The 13,703-nt window shown below is 39.1% G+C and overlaps 1 protein-coding gene across 1 annotated transcript; it reads left to right on the top strand.

The window, feature by feature from the left end:
* Window positions 1-7,788: 7,788 nt before the first annotated feature.
* Window positions 7,789-10,546, top strand: LOC105136555 (serine/threonine-protein kinase CDL1-like). The gene is made up of 7 exons (XM_011041948.1): window positions 7,789-7,912; window positions 8,447-8,628; window positions 8,734-8,923; window positions 9,108-9,499; window positions 9,719-9,847; window positions 10,252-10,266; window positions 10,355-10,546. The coding sequence occupies exons 1-7, from the start codon at window positions 7,789-7,791 to the stop codon at window positions 10,544-10,546; spliced, it is 1,224 nt and encodes a 407-aa protein (XP_011040250.1).
* The last annotated feature ends 3,157 nt before the right edge of the window (window positions 10,547-13,703 follow it).

The following is a 13,703-nucleotide window of genomic DNA, read 5'->3' as shown; positions in this document are numbered from 1 at the left end:
CCGAGGATTCATCTATCATGGCTCACTCTGGGGCATGACTCTGATACCACTTATAAGGATTACGGACACCACCTATCTCCACATTGGTATGATATTGTCCACTTTGAGATTAAACCCTTATGGATTTGCTCTTAGGTTATACCCAAAAGGCCTCATATCAATGAAGATATTTGTTCATCCTTATATACCCTTAATCCTCTCCATTTCTAACCAATATGGGACTTTAGTCGCATACCCAACAGAATCAGCCATCACCAACTCTTCGTTTTCTCTATAAAACTTGGGGAAACTCCAATTCTGCAAATTTTTGGCATATGGCCGCAAAGAAAACTCTCTGCGGCCGAATCCAAAGCCAATCTCACATTCTCGACTTTGGAAATTGTGGCTTTGTCCCATCGAGCTGATCTTGGATCACCCAAGTTGAGAACATCAGGCCTTGGCTGCAAGATCGGAAATCTCTCCCGGGCCCAAAGTTGCACCAGCTGAGACGGCGAGAAACGTTCTAGTCTAGATTCAACATTACCCGCAACAATTGCCCTTTTCAGTTGACTCAAATCCCTGTATATACTAGCGAGAACTGCTGGTGCAAGAGCTATTGGATTCCCTCTTGCTAGGCGGATTGCTATAGGGAAAACCTCTTTCCTAATTACGTGAGATGAATTTTGAAACACTAATCTTGATAACCACAAAGCAAGAAATGCTTCATGTTCGATTTCACTCCCACCGTTATTGAACATCTTCATCCATGAAAGCTGGCATGTTTTCCTAGCTCTACTTCTTACCACTTCCTTTCTAGCATCCATCAACTTCTCTTCAATTACCTTCCATTCTCTGTTTTCAACAGAGCATGAAACAGGGGATCCCAAAACAGAGTAACCCCCTAAAACAATCACATCCTCTAAAGTAATAATAGCTTCTCCCCATGGAAAAAAAAAAACGTATTGGTGTCAGTACACCATTTCTCTGATAAACCAATAATTAACTCAAAAAAATTTTTTAATATGATAAGTAGAACTCAATATTGCTTGATCAATACCGGATTTCTTCCAAGCAGCTATAGGAACTTATACTGCAGTATTATGTAATGCAACGCACACTTTCTATTCATTTGTTATAGCATTTATACAATATTGAGAGCTTGACTTTTGAATTCAAATGTGTGTAACGGAAGGATATTTACAATCAGAATTAATAACAATATTTCAAATGGATCCTATAATTATGAAGAGCACAAAATCTGGCATAACTCATGGTAACAGCTGCGTTTGAATTTGTTGTGATTTGATTTCATCAGATTCCTTGATACGCCCCCGCAAGAACGGGCTACCATCGGATAGGCCGATCTTGTCACGCAAGAAATTGGTTCGTTGTCTGGAGAGAGGTTTGGTGAGCAGATCTGCTAGCTGATCAGTTGTGTGGACATGTTGAACATTGAGAATATTTTTTGCAACCAAATCTCGCACAAAGTGAATATCAATCTGTATATGTTTCATCCTGGAGTGCTGAACAGGATTAAAACTTAATTGAGTGGCACCTAAATTATCACATAAGAGCAATGGTGGTTGTGATAGACAAAACTTCAATTCTTGAAGCAGGGATAGCAGCCACACACTCTCAGCAGCAGCCATTGCCAAAGCCCTATATTCAGCTTCAGTTGATGATCTTGCAATGGCTCGTTGCTTCTTAGAACTCCAAGAAATTGGTGTAGTTCCAAGGAATAACAGATAAGCAGAAGTAGATTTCCTGTCATCCAAACTACCAGCCCAATCAGCATCCGAGAAACAAGTTAACATGCTGCTGGATGTTTTGCTAATAGTAACTCCATGGAAGATTGTGTTCTTCAAATATCGCAGCAATCTTTTTGTTGCTGTCCAATGAATCTGCGTGGGATGATGCATGAACTGGGAGAGTTTATTGACAGCAAAACTAATATCAGGTCTTGTAAGAGACAAATATTGCAAGGCACCAATAACTTGACAAAATTCTGTGGAGTCAACAGAGGAAGAACCATCATCCAATTGTAAAGCAACTGATGTTGAGAGAGGTGTGGTGACATCTCTAGCACCAGCCATATTGGTCTTGGCAAGTAAGTCTCGAATATACTTGTGTTGAGTTAGAAACAAGCCAGCTGCAGTAGGAATAACCTCAACACCAAGAAAAAAATGCAGTAACCCCAAGTCTTTGATAGAAAATTTTTGACCAAGATGATCAATAATACTTGCAACAAAAACTGAATTATTGCCTGTGATAATTAAGTCGTCAACATACACTAGGCAATACGCAAGAGTGGAACCATTATGAAACACAAAAAGAGATGAATCTGATTTGGAATTAAGGAAGCCAAACTCGGTCAATGCATGCTTAAGAGCAGTGTACCAAGCACGTGGTGCTTGCTTTAGACCATAAATGGCCTTGGTTAGGCAACAAACATAATCAGGATGGTCAGGATTTCTGAAGCCTGGGGGTTGCTTCATATATACTGATTCGGTGAGATGCCCATGAAGAAATGCATTATTAACATCCAATTGCCTCAAGGACCAACCCTGCATCACAGCAATAGCCAAGACAGTGCGTATGGTAACCGGCTTAACAACAGGGCTAAATGTTTCTTTGTAATCCAGTCCGGGTCGCTGATTGAACCCTTTGGCCACAAGTCTGGCTTTGAACCGATCAACAGACCCATTAGCATGCCTTTTCACCCGAAACACCCATTTACAGCCCACAATATTACAATCAGAAGGAGGGGATACCAATTGCCAAGTATTATGACGCATTAAAGCAGTTAATTCAGAAGACATGGCCTCACGCCATCTAGGATCAGCGAGTGCAGCAGTGATACTCGAGGGTTCCAAAGAAGATGGAAGGGGATGTTTGGTAACAAGGAAGGTTTTTTTGGGTTTATAAATTTCATTCATAGACCTAGTAGTCATGCTATGAACACGCACCGCAGCAGATTCAGAGATAGTAGAAACAGGTAATTCCATGGAAGTAGTTGGATCTAAAAGCTGGGGAGAAGATGGAATACTTACCTGGAGAGGAGACGGTGCAGAGGGCGACCCATGCTCAGACAAAGGCAAGACTTCAGTACCCACATCCAGAGAAGTGCTGGGTCTAGGTGAATCAAAAGGTAGCTGTGGTAATGAGATAAGCACAGAAGAATTTTGCCCAGCAGATAGAGAAGAAGGGACACTGTTATGACTGGTCTGTTGAAAAGGAAATGTTGCTTCATGAAATATGACATGTCGTGAGGTGATTATTTTTTTGGTAGAGGGTTCAAAGCACAGATATGCATTTTGGGATAAGCTATAACCCATGAATGTGCATGGTTTTGATTTCGACTCAAGTTTGTGTTTATTGTATGGTCGGGTTAATGGATAACAGAGACAACCAAATTGTTTGAGCTTGAGATAGTTGGGTCTTTGATTGAATAATTTTTCAAACGGGGATTTATTATTCAAGGTGGCAGTGGGCATGCGATTGATAAGGTAGGCAGCAGTTTGAAATGCATAAGGCCAATAAGAGAGAGGCATGTGAGCATCGGTGAGCAAGGTAAGACCAGTTTCAACTAGGTGGCGATGTCGTCTTTCAGACATACCATTTTGTTGGGGAGTGTGAGGAGCAGTAGTGTAGTGACTAATGCCATGAACAGAGAGATAAGTTTTAAGAGCAACATATTCCCCACCATTATCTGAATAAAGACTTTTTATTTTTGTGTTGAAACGATTTTCCACAAGATTGCGAAATTGTGGAAAAATAGTTTGAACATTTGATTTTTGAGTCATGGGATAAAGCCATATATATTTGGTATAATGGTCAATAAAAATAACATAATATTTAAATCCATTAATTCCAGAATCATGAGATGGACCCCAAACATCCGTATAAATCAATTCAAGTGGAATAGTGCTGGTAAGACCATGAATACTAAATGTTTGACGATGAGCTTTGTTTTGAGAGCATGAAGTACACATGGAGGAATGGCCTTTTTTATTGATGGGTAAAGAAAAAGCATGAATGAGATGATTAACCAATTTGGATGATGGATGACCAAGACGTTTGTGCCATCCATCAGATGTAGTACGTTCATGAATATAGGCAGTAATATTTTTCTGGATGGGTGGCGGGTGCTCCGGAAATGGGTACACTCCATCTTCACATTTGCCTTTGAGCAGGATCGCCCCCGTGATCCGATCCTTCACCAAAAAATAAGTAGGGTGAAATTCAATGTAAACATTGTTATGTTTGGTAAAATGATGAACGGAGATAAGATTTTTATGAATGGTTGGAACACAAAGAGTGTCACGTAAATGAAAAACATGATTGGATGATTTAAGAGACAATGACCCAGTATGAGAGACAGGCAAACCTGATCCATCTCCAATTACCACTTCATCAGTACCATCATATTCAGAATTAATCTTCAGATTGGAGAGATCAGTGGTCATATTATGAGATGCTGCTGAGTCCACTAGCCATTTATGATTTTTGCGGTGAGAAGAGGCTGCACAATTTGCAGAGAAATCAGAAGTAGACATTTTTGGGCATTGTTTTGCTGTATGACCTGGTTGATCACACCATTGACATTTTGGTTTAAATCTCCTGTGACCCGAATTAAATGACCCATTTCGGTAAGAACCACTTTGTCCACGTGGAGATTGAAAAGCAACCGGGGGACGCCATTTGGACTGTCTAGAATTAAAAGAGGATTGAGGACTCCAGCGATTAGAATAATTTGCGGTGGGAACAAACGAAGTTGCAGATTGTTGCTCTAGCCGCCGAAGGTAATTTTCATGACTGACAAGAAGATCATGAATTTCTTCAAATTTCAGAGACGTCTCACGGGCACGAATGGGTGCAACAATTTCTCTAAACTCAATACCCAATCCATTGAGTATGTATAGAGTTAAATCATCATCTGAAACTGGATGATCGATGATTGCTAGTTCATCAGCAATTACTTTAATTCCTTGAAGGAATTCAGAAACTGAACGAGACCCACGATTGCTCAAGGTCAGGTCTTCTTTGAGCTGCATCACACGTGTTCTGGATTTGCCTGCATATAAGCGGATAAGTGCTGTCCAAGCCTCATGAGATGTTTTGTAGGCAGAGAGAAGGGGGGTAATGGTGGTGGAGGTGGAGGCGAGGATGGCATGTAGGATGAGCTTGTCTTGGCGAATCCAGTGGGAATTCGCAGCTTTGGATGCAGTAAGGTTCAGCACATCAATGACAGGACACTTGTGTGTACCCATTACAAAATCAATAAGATCGTAGCCAATGAGCAATGCTTCAAATTGAGCTCGCCACTGTGGAAAAGTAGAGGGGATGAGTTTTTCATTGATGGTTGTGGCAGCATTGATTGTGATGATGGGTGAGTGTGTAGAGTCGATGGTAGATGTGGTGATGGTTGCCATTTGCAGTAAGCAAATAAAGAAGAATAGCAGGAAGGATGATACTCGTTAGAGATTTTCAGGCTCTGATACCATATAGGAACTTATACTGCAGTATTATGTAATGCAACGCACACTTTCTATTCATTTGCTATAGCATTTATACAATATTGAGAGCTTGACTTTTGAACTCAAATGTGTGTAACGGAAGGATATTTACAATCAGAATTAATAACAATCTTTCAAATGGATCCTATAATTATGAAAAGCACAAAAGCTGGCATAACTCATGGTAACAGCTGCGTTTGAATTTGTTGTGATTTGATTTCATCAGATTCCTTGATAGCAGCTTGGTACTTAGATTGCATGCGAGATACCCATGTGATCCAATTTTCTTGGGGGCGTGTCCAAGATATGGACGAGACCTTCAGTGGAAAGTTATTGCGTTGCGATGTTTCTGGTGGTAGTGGAGAGATAGAGTCTGAAGGAAGGTCAGGTTCCTCCATGGAGGTTGCGGTAGGTTTCAAGAAATAGGCTGTTCTTAAAGCTGGTTTGGTATATCACCAAAAGGTGAAACCATGACATCTTTCCTTTCTTCCAAGATTGTGTTACTTGAGGATGGTTCAGCCATTTTTAGTACTTGATTCGAAATTTTTTTGAGTTGGGTTCTAATGAGAGAGGAGGGTTTTTGACATTTGCTGTGGTGAAGACGGAAGAGAGGAGAGAAATGTAATTCCCCTGTTTGTGGGCTTATAGAGACCATGAGAGGTTGTCGTTGCCAGAGATGAACAGAGGGCGAAGGAAGTTCTTTCTTGGTTTGTAGCGCTTTTTCCAAAAAGCTGACACAATTTAAAATAAAAAGAGGAGAGAGGGAAAGTAATAAAAGGAAAATAAATAAAAAAGTTCAAAATTAAAAAAAAAAAAGAAAAAGAAAAAGAAATAGGAGCATGTATCCATAAAGATAATCAAGGTTTTAAAGGTTTTTTTATATAAAAAAATCCCCCTTCCTAACATGCATAGAATAATTACTATCTACCTTTTCTGAATTAAATGTACAAATTAGTCCATCTAATTTTTCAAAATAAATTAAATAGTTTCTCTAATTCCAAAAATAAATTATTTAATCTTTTACTAGTGTTTACCAAGTTTAAATAATATTTCTTTGTTTCTAAAAATATATTATTTTCTCATCAATCTTTCCATATTATTTTTTTCCTTTGACAAGAAAAATTAGAAAAAGGATTAAATTATAAATAGGTTTAAGAAAATAAGGACTAATTAATTAATTTATAAAACTAAAGAAATTGTTTATTTCAGTTTACAAGGTGAGTATATAATAAAGAGAGAAAAGTGAGAAAAACTAACAGGGAAGGCTGTACTGCTCATGGTAGCCCCCCCCCCCCCACACACACACATATATGTATAATATCTCCTTAAAAAATTTATTTTGATTTGATGTACTATTTAAAAAACATATTTTATTTTATAAAATTATTCAAATATATATTTCAAGATCAAATTCATGATTGATATTATTTGTAAAATTTAAGAAAAAAAATAAAATTATATGATAAAATTAAAAAAATTGTATTAGATAATTTTTAAATATTATTAATATAGCTAATCTGACTTAACTCGCCAATATAGTAATCCATTGATTTTCTAGAATTTAAACTTTATTAAATTTCGTGTAGATCCGGATAAAAGTTTACTTAATCGATTAAATAATTCAATTTATGAACCGATCAATTTAATCAAAATTTAGATGAGAGCAGGTTTAATTTTTAAAAAACATATTAAAATAACATTCTTCAATATTTTTTTTAAAATACTGAACTATGCTATTCAGTATACAGTTTTATAATTATGCTTCTAAACAGTAAACGGCAATCATCATGTTTTTAACTTCTAAATAGTTTCAATGTATCTCACAAGTAAATTCTACTCCAAATGCTGTCTCCATTTCTTGTTATTTCAAAAAGGAATATATATATATATCTTGGTGAGTTTGTAAGACTTGGAGAAAAAATAGCTCACAATCCCTTTTAGTACTCCTAACCTTGGAGGAAATTTGTCGAGCAAATAGAAGTTCGGTGCTAGAAAAAAGCATGTCAAACAGCCCGTTTTGCAAATGAGGCAGTAGCCATGCAAAAGACATGGCAACTGTTGCTATAATTAGCAGAATTTTGACCTAGTCTTTCCCTTTTCCTAGCTCCATGGATTTTGAGATAGATGATGAACTAAAAACAAGCATGGTGGCAAAAACTTTCTTCTGTTTTTCTGACAAGACCAGACGTATTGTTTTCTTGTGCACCTAGGCTAAGCTTTTGAGATTGGTGCTATCTTTCTAAGAATTCCATTCACATTTTTATGCTGGTTGAAGAATTACAAGGGAGGGATGATGGGCTGCTTTAAATGTTGCTTGTCGGAGGAAAGAATAAGCAGAAAGTCACTGAAAAAAAGCATTAAGGAATACAATGATGCCAGAACTTTAGCCTCATTTGCCAACATCTCATTTAAGACAGGTAAACTGTTCTGTTCTCATGAGCAATCATTAAATTTCACGAAGCCAAGTATTGTCAATCATAATTTTGAAAGGTTGTAATTTGTCTGTCTCACAGCCTAGATCTGTTTGCTGTCAATCCATACATCTCATATCTGAAGAGCAATTGTGTCCCCTTTGGATGGTATTTTTATGTGCTTGTGCTCCTGATATAATCTATCCATGTTGTAAGAGTTCCGTTTTTTTTTTTTCTCAGGGAACGAAATTACGAACTGAATATGGCAAGCCAAGTTTCATGTTAATGTTGTTTTTCCTTGCCACCTTTCTGTGTTCTCATATTGTGGATTCATCAATGTTTCCATGATATGTTGCAATTGTCCTCTTCATTTCATCAGATTGTAATTGTCATTTCTTGAAGACATTCAAGGATGTCATAATTAATATTTTGGCATCAGCAAATCAGAAGATGTTGTTCAACTCTCCAAATTATAATTCAGAAGCCCATTTGGAACTGGATAATAGTGTCTAATTCAAACTGAACGTAATTTCTCCACAGATAGCAGCAGAAAAAGGTACATTGCAGAAGAAATCAGGCAAATCGGGAAGGGAAATATATCTGCTGATATTTTCACATTCCGCGATCTAAATACGGCAACAAAGAACTTCAACCATGAAAATCTGATCGGCGAGGGTGGTTTCGGAAGGGTGTACAAAGGGATTATACAGAAAACAAACCAAGTACCACTACTCTTGCAGTATTATTTTAGCGTTCTTTCATTGTTTTTACTTTGCAAGAGACTGAGAATGAGTTAAAAGTTCTCGTGTTATTGCTGTTTCAATTAGGTTGTTGCTGTTAAGCAACTAGACAGAAATGGATTTCAGGGAAACAGAGAATTTCTTGTAGAAGTTTTAATGCTGAGTCTGCTTCACCACCCTAACCTTGTCAGCTTGGTTGGATACTGTGCCGATGGTGACCAGAGGATTTTAGTGTATGAGTACATGATTAATGGCTCCCTTGAGGATCACCTTCTTGGTATGCATGAAGTAACTTCATTTGGATATTCTGCACTTTTGCATACAAGATAGATTTCATTGCATAAATGGTTGCAGGTTAAAGCAGATTCGATTCCTGTGGTGAAGCATTTCTGTCATTGTTAGAGAATACGTTCCTGTTTCTTGCTAGTTTTTTACTCTAATCAGCTGGATTTCTCTTTCAGAGCTGGCACCAGATAAAAAGCCATTGGATTGGAATACAAGGATGAAAATAGCTGAAGGGGCTGCAAGAGGGCTTGAATACTTGCATGAATCAGCAAATCCTCCAGTAATATACCGTGACTTCAAAGCATCAAACGTATTATTAGATGAGAATTTCAACCCTAAGCTCTCAGATTTCGGGCTGGCAAAGCTCGGACCGACCGGGGACAAGACACATGTATCCACCAGGGTGATGGGGACTTATGGCTATTGTGCTCCTGAATATGCTTTGACAGGACAACTGACAGCGAAATCCGATGTCTACAGCTTTGGAGTCGTGTTTTTGGAGCTAATCACCGGAAGACGAGTCATCGACAATTCAAGACCAAGTGAAGAGCAGAATCTAGTTTCTTGGGTACGTGTGTAGAATTCTTTTGATTCTCCATTAAATTCTTCCTCTGATGAAATTTTGTCGTCACGACACCAGATCATGTATTGGCATTACTTTCCATCCTAGTTTTTTTTCTGATCCTGAACTGTTCTATGTGATTTTCCAATACTCAATGACTAAAACATTTGACTGCTAGAACCTAGCAACCAAGGCCTTACCTTGACTTTGCATTTCTCTGTGCAGGCAACGCCATTATTCAAGGACAGAAGAAAGTTTACACTAATGGCAGACCCTTTGCTACAAGGCAACTACCCTTTAAAAGGTCTGTATCAAGCTCTTGCAGTTGCAGCTATGTGTCTCCAAGAGGAAGCTGTAGCAAATTGTCAACATTTTTTCTCAACCACCATCAACCACCCTCTCCTTTAACAACCACCATCAACCACTTCCAACCACCATTCAACCACCATCAACCACCCTCAACCACCCTCAACCAAGTTGCCAAGGCTCTCCTATAAATAGAGATAAAGAGAGAGCAATGTAATAAGTGTAGTGAAAGTGTGGTGAGTGCAACTGTGAGAGTGAAAAAATACAGATTTGAGAGAAACACCGAGTGTAAGAGTGAAACACCCGGTTAAGTGGGATTGTACTGGGTTGAGTTGAGTGTTTGTATCATTCCTCCAATAATATACAATCTGCTGCCTCCGTGGACGTACCCGATTTTGGGAAACCACGTAAATCTGTTGTTTGTGTTTTATTTGTGTTTGCTTTTGGTCCAGTATGCGCAACAATTGGTATCAGAGCATTAGGGAAGCTTGAACACTGAAAAAAACACCTTTTTCAGCTCTCTGTTCAAAGTTGCAGAATTTTCAAAGTTCTCAGATCTTGATTTTGACCACCTGTGGAGATTCCTCTCGTCGATACGAGTCCGGCGATATAAAGATCATCAAAATCGGAGTTGAAACAAGCCCTGTAGAGCTCGCCGAAGTTTCGCCGGAAATCTGCCGGAAAAACCAGACAGTGCCGGAAATCTCACCTGAGAAGACAGCCACGTCATCCGCCACGTGGCGCTGAGTCAACATCCACGTCATCAACAGAGGGTCCACATTGCCATGTCATCAGACACATCATCTAACAGTGACAGAATATTCTCTTGACAGAATAAGAATATTCCGTTGACAGTAAGAGAATATTCCGTGACAGAATATTCTTCATCAGAGACAGAATATTCCTTCCCTGAGTTAACTCGGTCAGATTGATTTTTTGGCCAACTCAGTGATGTTTTGACCGGTTTTAGGCCGAGTCAAGTTGGTTCCTAGCATTTTCAACCATTCCGGACGCAACCGTGGTGTCCGTTTTGTGAAACAGCACACCGAAGTTACTGTTTTGGCTCTTTTGAGCATAAAAGTGCATGTTTTAACAATTTCGGGAGCCTATTTGTAATCCAAAGACGTCCTAATGGCTGATATTCCAGAAGAAAAATTAGTGGGAAATGCTAGTATACCTCCACAATATATCCCGGTATCGAGTACCAAATTTGAGGTGGAGAAGTTTGATGGGAAGGGTAATTTTGGCATGTGGAAATGTGAAGTCATGGATATGCTTGTCCAAATGAATTTGGATTTCACTCTAGAAGATAAACCGGAGGATTTGGATGATAAAAGCTGGGAAAGGATAAATCGGTTAGCTTGCAGTTCCATCCGACTTTGTCTTGTAAAGGATCAGAAGTACGCCTTTTCAGAACAAAACTCTGCAAAGGAATTATGGCAAGCACTGGAGGACAAGTTTATGAAGAAGAGTATAGAGAATCGTCTCTACTTGAAGAAAAGGATCTTCCGCTTTCAGCACAAGAAAGGTACTTCTATGAATGAGCATCTGAATGATTTCAATAAAATGATTGCTGATTTGAAGAATTTAGATGTGGAAATTGATGATGAAGATAAAGCTCTACTGTTATTGAATTCACTGCCTGACACATATGAACATCTCGTCACCACTTTACTGTATGGTAAAGAAAAGATTAAATTCATTGATGTGTCTAATGCTTTGGTGAACAATGAGTACCGGAAGAAGGATCAGATTGTTCACAAAGAGTCAACGTCAGAAGCATTGACAGTTAGAGGCAGAACAAACCCTAGAAGATTTCGAGGGCGAGGGAGATCTCGCTCAAAATCCAGAGGAGAATCATCAAACAGACGATATCTTGCAAAGGATGAGTGTGCCTTTTGTCATAAAAAGGGGCACTGGAAGAAAGATTGTCCGATTAAGGGCAATAAGGAAAAAGATGAACCAACTGTGAACGTTGCACGAGATGAGGATGAACGAGACTCTGCATTCATGGTCTCATCACCAGAAAACCATTCTGGTGAATGGATTCTTGATTCTGCATGTTCCTATCACATGTGCCCTAACAAGCACTTATTCTCGAGACTCGAGGAGTTCGATGGAGGAGTTGTGTTGATGGGTAATGATGATGTTTGTGAGATCAAAGGGATTGGGACTATCCATCTGAAGATGCATAATGGGGTAGTCAAGGCACTGACAGAGGTACGATATGTACCTGACCTGAAGAAAAATCTCTTCTCACTTGGAGTCCTAGAATCCAATGGTTATAAGATTATCATGCATGGTGGAGTCCTGAGAGCAATCCGTGGTGCATTAGTTGTCTTAAGAGGCACGAGGAAAGGAAACTTATATTTCCTGGATGGATCTACTGTTACCGGTACAGCAGCTGTTTCCAAAAGCATAGAAGATGATGAAGCAGATAATTCCAGACTTTGGCACATGCGTTTAGGGCATGCTGGTGAAAAGGCTTTGCAAGGATTGGTCAAACAAGGTCTATTAAAAGGCGCCAAGACTGGAAAGCATGGGTTCTGTGAGCATTGTGTTCTTGGAAAACAGACAAGAGTCAAGTTTGGCACTGCGGTACACAATACAAAAGGGATTCTTGATTATGTTCACACAGACGTATGGGGACCTTCAAAGAATGAATCTCTTGGAGGTAATCGTTGGTTTGTTACTTTTATTGATGATTTCTCAAGACGAGTATGGGTGTACATGATGAAACACAAGGATGAGGTCCTTGATATCTTTCTGAAATGGAAGAAAATGGTGGAGACTCAAACGGGAAGGAGAGTTAAGACTCTTCGGTCAGATAATGGTGGTGAGTACACTTCAGATCCTTTCTTTCAAGTTTGCCAGGATGAAGGGATCAAACGACATTTTACTGTGCGTAAAACACCACAACAAAATGGAGTAGCAGAACGCATGAATCGCACATTGGTAGAGAAAGTCCGATGTATGCTATCACATTCAGGACTAAGCAAAGTGTTCTGGGGCGAGGCATTAAGCTATGCTCGTCATATTGTTAACCGGTTACCTTCAGCAGCATTAAATGGAAGAACCCCTTTAGAGGTATGGTCAGGCTCTCCTGCAAATGATTATGACTCTATGCGTATATTTGGTTGCTCAGCATATTATCATGTTACTGAGTCCAAGCTAGATCCTAGAGCCAAGAAAGCTATATTCTTGGGCTTTAGTGGAGGAGTAAAAGGTTACAGACTCTGGTGTTCTGAATCAAAGAAAGTGATTTTGAGTAGAGATGTCACTTTTGATGAGTCTGGCATGTTACAACAAGAGAAATCACAGGAGAAGGAAAAACAGTCTGGTGATGCACAACAGGTGGAGTTGGAGACTTCAGTCATTCCTATAAAGACTGTTCAGACAATCTCTACTGAAGGAGATTCAGATGAAAGTTCAGATGAAGAGGATGCAACAACTTCAGCAACCACACAACAAGAATCCATTGCAACGAGTAAACCGAAAAGAGTTATCAAGAAACCTGCTCGGTATTGTAACATGGTGGCTTATGCACTTCCGGTGATTGATGATGGAATCCCCTGCACCTACAAAGAGGCAGTACAGAGTGTAGAAAGTGCAAAATGGAAAGAGGCAATGGATGAAGAGATGAAATCTCTCCACAAGAATCAGACTTGGGATTTGGTACAACTCCCTAAAGAAAAGAAGACAATTGGTTGCAAGTGGGTATATGCTAAGAAGGAAGGTAATCCAGGAAAAGACAACATCCGTTTCAAAGCAAGATTGGTAGCAAAAGGCTATGCTCAGAAGGAGGGGATAGATTATAATGAGGTATTCTCCCCAGTTGTTAAGCATTCATCAATTCGTATTCTGCTAGCCTTGGTTGCACAGTTTGATTTGGAGTTAGCCCAAC

Source organism: Populus euphratica, unplaced genomic scaffold (assembly GCF_000495115.2).
Source record: "Populus euphratica unplaced genomic scaffold, PopEup_1.0 scaffold142.1, whole genome shotgun sequence".
NCBI classification, from domain to species: Eukaryota; Viridiplantae; Streptophyta; class Magnoliopsida; order Malpighiales; family Salicaceae; genus Populus; species Populus euphratica.
This window is presented reverse-complemented; position numbering and strand designations above follow the sequence as displayed.